Genomic DNA, 5,092 nt, shown 5'->3' with positions numbered 1-5,092 from the left:
ACGTATTGACAATTTGACACTGAATTATTCCATGGAAACTTCTACGTTTGTAATTCCTTTCAAGGGTGGTGCTTTAACCACGGACATTATTAATTGCTACAGAACTGGGTACTGAGTACTGTGTTAAATTTTTTTTTTTAAAATCATTTGTATTTGCATATTTATTTTAAAATTCAAAAAAATAAATACACAAATACAAAAAAAAAAAAAAAAATAATTGATATATTTTATCGGAAGAAATTGTTGGTAAGTGTATCATTTTCCTTCTTTTAATATCCCTAGCTATTAAAGCGGGGTACTTTCATATTTGTACTCAATTCTAGCTAGCTAATTAAGAATATCATATCTCATTTTTTTTTTTATTTATTTTTATTTTTATGGAAACATACTCATTTCATTAATGAACTTAAGTTACAATTATGACTTATCAAGACATAGAAAAATCTAGAATATAAGCCAAATTACGTATCAGCTTTGAGGCTTTCCCACACACAAATTCATTTGTGATGAACTTTGTCTTAACTTCTCAATAAACTCTCTCCTAACAGAGAAAGCGCTCTGTAAAATAGAACTTGAAGGTCCCCTTTGACCTCTCAGGAAGGAAAAATATGGGACACTGCTATGGATAATAAATCCAATAGCCTATAACTATTTTATTCAATACTAAAATAAACAAAAAACTACAAACAAAACCTATTAACAACTAAACAACTACTAACTAACAACTAAACTACAGAACCACAAGCACTGGTGTGACCTTGGACGTCACGCCTACTGCAAGTATCGGCATCTCGAGCCTTGACAGCACGAGCACCTAGCTCACGCACGCACAAAACAGCCTCCATTGCGTAGGCAGCACCTATGCTTGCTGCCTACGCGCGAGCACTGGCCGTACGATCCCTAGTCGTGACATCGCCCACCACTCTCGAATAGCTCTTGCCCCAGATTGCGTCCGATCCAAAGGCTCATGAACACCTCACTCGGGTCAACCAAAGAATAGAAAAACAAACACCAGCAAAACACTGAAAACAGAACAAAACAGAGAAACATAAAAACAAAATCGATGAACAGTGCACAATGCTTTGGGTGCAAGGCACTAGTCACTCGGGGAGGAAAGCCGACGGTCAATCTTGGAAGCCCAGGAGTCATGGAGTCTAGAGAAGCCGAGCGTGGTGTCGGCAGAGGTCTCCTCAGGTGCGCATGATGGCCATGCACTGACAGATCCAGAAACTTTGTCCCAGGCGTGCTGGCTACGCTCCACTTCGATGGACGCCGGATTTGGTTGTCTTGAAGATTGATAGCTTGGTGTCATCCTGGTGGGGCGCGTGTAGAAAGGGGACGGCTAGAAAGATCCGAACGACGATCCTCCCTTATTTAGCCTGAAAAACACAAAAATAAAACCAAAAAACACTACACAAAAAATAAAATGGACAGAAGAGAAGGGAGGGGGAAGGAAAAAAGAAAGAAGAGGGGGGAGGAGCCGAAGCTCCCACCCCCTTTTGCAGATCTGAGTTTGGAAGAGTTTAGAGAGAAGCGAGATGAGGTTTCCTTGAGAGAGAATTCTATTTCTAAACCCATATCTCATTGTTAAGGACATGACACACTCTCCTGCCACCAAAGAGTAAGGTGGCTTGGGGGTTGATGGGGTACCTTCAATGCCTAAGTTAGTAATAATAGAGATATTCTTAGAGCCCAATTATTCAGAGATCTCATTAGCATACTTGGATTCTTAAAATAGAGCTTTTAAGTTCTTAGAATCACTCGAACTAACTGCTTCACCTACTATTTGAAATTTGAACCGCAGAACATTCGGACCATTTACTCACTTTAAATGAGGGAACATCCCAACCATCCCAGGATAAGTGGGTGAGTGTTCATGTCCTTAACTAATTGGCATGAGCCCTATCGGACCAGAGGGGTTTGAGCCTTGAGTTGAGTGATTCTTTGGGCCACCACGACCTAGGCTCATGGTAGCACCCCGCAAGCCCTTATGGTGATATTAAAGCCCTTCCACTCATAATAAAGAGATCTGTTAATTAATTAAACAGTCATTTATGGATGATTTCTTTATCCTACGATCAAGTATTTTTATTATTAGCCGTTCGATAACTGGTACGTATCCTATATATATATATATATATATATATATATATTAATGTTCTACTTTTGGAATATTATCTGAAAATATTTACTAATTTTTCAAGTTAAGGATTACTCAAGAATTTTTAGACAAAGAATTTCGTTCAATAATGAACTTCGGTGCCATCCAGCTCCATGCACCTTCCACTTAATATCCTCTTGATGATTTGCTAATACTACTACAACGTCCACCATTGGCTTGACCGTATATTGTTTCTCGATCGTTGACAGAATAAAAAACACACATATATATGATCAACTTGCCCGGCCCATCCATCACAAAAAAATAAAAAAATGATCAATTTCATTTGAATATAAATAAAGTATATATTAAGACCTGCTCCAGGACCTTATAAAATAAGCTTTCTTTTTAATCTTTTGAAATCGTTCAGTTGAAACGCTAACTTTTTCAAACACGTTTTTGACTCATCAAACCTATGACACTACGAAGCAATTAATATTCGTAACTATTTATATGGTTTTAAGGTCTCTGCAAGTTGAAATATCTGAGAAGTACTTAGAGATGGTGATGATGATGCTGAAGACTTCGGATGGTGAGAAAATGCCAGGGAGATCAAGAGCCTCATGGAGTCCTGAAGAAGACCAGAAGTTGAAAGCCTACATTAAGCGATACGGTATTTGGAATTGGAATCAGATGCCCGAAGCTTCCGGTAGGAAATTAATTAGCAGATGATCTTAAACGTTATATATATTTCTATTAGCTTTATCATTCGGGGTGTCTGCATGCAATACTTATTTTGGGTGTACGTATATGCGTACGTGTTCAGCCTGTGATCAATATATATATTATATATACTTTGATTCATTACCAAATTTTCTTTCTTTTTCTTTCGTGATATCATGATAACTTGTCTCAAAAGTTTAAGTTGATATGAACAAGTAGATATTTTATTGTTTATTTCTTATATATCTTAACACTTTCACTAACTTGTGAGACAAACTCTCTCTTAATAAGTGACTCAATATATGCAATATTTAGTTAAACAATTTAAGCATAGAGTCAAAATTTGAACTTGGAATTTCTGTTCTCATATCATATAAAATCACCACTTATTTTAAAAATTTAAATCAGTTGATAGAAAGATTTAGTTTTAATTATTTACATTTTTTTCTTAACACTTTCTTTTATTTTAGGTTTGACGCGATCCGGAAAAAGTTGTAGGCTCCGATGGATGAATTACCTTAGGCCTGACATTAAGCGGGGAAACTTCAGCCATGAAGACGAAGAAACTATACTTAAGTGGCATGAACTGCTGGGAAATCGGTAAGTACATTACAAATTCTACATGGAAACTATACAGTTCTTTAAATGCACACCTCGCTATATATATATATATATATATATATATATATGCTATAAGCAATTAATTAAAAAGCTATATATCTTCCCTCTTTATTTCTTCTTCTTGTTTTTTTGAGCTCAAACCTACAATATTGCTATAAGGTCGTGTGAGTCTTTTAAAAAAAATTGACACTTCAAAGTCTCATCATGATTGATGCAGCTACATGCAGAACTACGTACATGTCTAAAGTGCATTATGATTTGTAAATGGTGATTGAAGTCTGGTAGGCTTTTAGAATCAGTTTGAAGTCAACAACAATATTTAGCTTTTCAATCGAATTAGCATTTCTTAAACTCTCACGATTGACATCACATGCATAAAGTACAACGTATATGGCTTCTAGAAGATGGAAAAGCAAAAGCTTTCAGACTTCAGTTAAACCCGAATGTTGAAGATATTGTGAAGAAAGAAAAATCTGGCTCTTCAAAATTGCAGCAGTACTTGGTAATGTCGGCCTTACTTTCTTCAACTTCTTTCAGATGGTCTGCAATTGCTGCCAAGCTTCCTGGAAGAACCGACAATGAAATAAAAAATTATTGGCACGCCCACCTGAAAAAGCGCAGTAAGAACATGAATTCGTCATCAACCACTACATCAGAATTGGTGGGAACATCCGAGGACGTTGAAGCTAACAAGAATGATTCTTCTGGGAATCAAGATCTACTAATTAGCGATTCCCCCAAAGTGCCAGACATGGATGGCATTAAAGGTATCCCGACGTCACTACAAATCAATATGTCTACTAATGATATTGTCTCTTCTTCAAGCAGTACTGATCCTCCAGTTGAAGATGTTTTAAACCAATACATGATAGATCAGGATGAGATCAATTTTAGTTCCTCCAACGCATCTGAAATAATCCAAAGTATATGGGAGCTGCCATATTTTTCATTCCAGGACATATTCATGCCTGATACAGACCCTGGATTTATGGCTCCAACTACTGCGAGGTGGCACCAAGAGTCCATGTATCCAGATGTTTGCTATGATGCTGGCTATGATTTCTGGGTCGATTAATGATCAATGTAAGCAGCAGAAATGCATGTGATCATGTAGTACTGATAGTGTCTTTGATTCAGTGTTGCTTTGAGCTAGTGGAAGTTGTGAGACTCATCTTCAAATGGTTAGTTTGTAAACAAGCTGCATCATGCATTTGAATATCCAGGAAATGGTAATCTAAGTCATGTTTTAATTCCTTGGTGATGTTGCTCGAGTAGTACAAGATTAAGGTTAGGCATGCAGCTTGTATTTTAAAGTACGAGTTAGCATAGTGTATTGCATGCATATCTTCTCCATTAGAGCAGTATCAGAAAATATATAAGATCTAATCGAAACATATAAGTCCTTCTGAACTAGTGGGGATGGTTTTAGAAATCTATTAGCCATGCTAACAAGATATGACGTAACTTGAGTGCGCCAGGGTACTTTTTATTTTCAAAGTCAACTTGTCAAGCTTTTGGGTATATAAAAGACATTAAAATGTTTAAAATTAAGTCCTTGCCATTTTCTTCCTCGTGGTCTTTATGTGGAACTAGTCGCACACACCCAAGCGATTTGTGGAAAACTTTTTAAGTTCTAAATTATTTTTT

At 36.6% G+C, this 5,092-nt stretch overlaps 1 protein-coding gene across 1 annotated transcript; it reads left to right on the top strand.

Moving 5' to 3' along the window:
- Positions 1-1,063: 1,063 nt before the first annotated feature.
- Positions 1,064-4,520, top strand: LOC108981397 (transcription factor MYB14-like). Its single transcript, XM_035689180.1, has 5 exons — positions 1,064-1,194; positions 1,242-1,316; positions 2,626-2,810; positions 3,295-3,424; positions 3,983-4,520. The coding sequence occupies exons 1-5, from the start codon at positions 1,064-1,066 to the stop codon at positions 4,518-4,520; spliced, it is 1,059 nt and encodes a 352-aa protein (XP_035545073.1).
- Positions 4,521-5,092: the final 572 nt, after the last annotated feature.

Source organism: Juglans regia, chromosome 4 (assembly GCF_001411555.2).
Source record: "Juglans regia cultivar Chandler chromosome 4, Walnut 2.0, whole genome shotgun sequence".
NCBI classification, from domain to species: domain Eukaryota; kingdom Viridiplantae; phylum Streptophyta; class Magnoliopsida; order Fagales; family Juglandaceae; genus Juglans; species Juglans regia.
Note: the sequence above shows the minus strand (reverse complement) of the source record. Positions and strands in the feature narration are given on the sequence as shown.

Coding starts and splice junctions, on each gene's coding strand:
- LOC108981397 (XM_035689180.1), top strand. CDS start 1,064: ATGAACAGTGCACAATGCTTTGGGTGCAAGGCACTAGTCACTCGGGGA. Junction 1,195..1,241: donor GTCGGCAGAGGTCTCCTCAG/GTGCGCATGATG, acceptor ACTTTGTCCCAG/GCGTGCTGGCTACGCTCCAC. Junction 3,425..3,982: donor CATGAACTGCTGGGAAATCG/GTAAGTACATTA, acceptor AACTTCTTTCAG/ATGGTCTGCAATTGCTGCCA.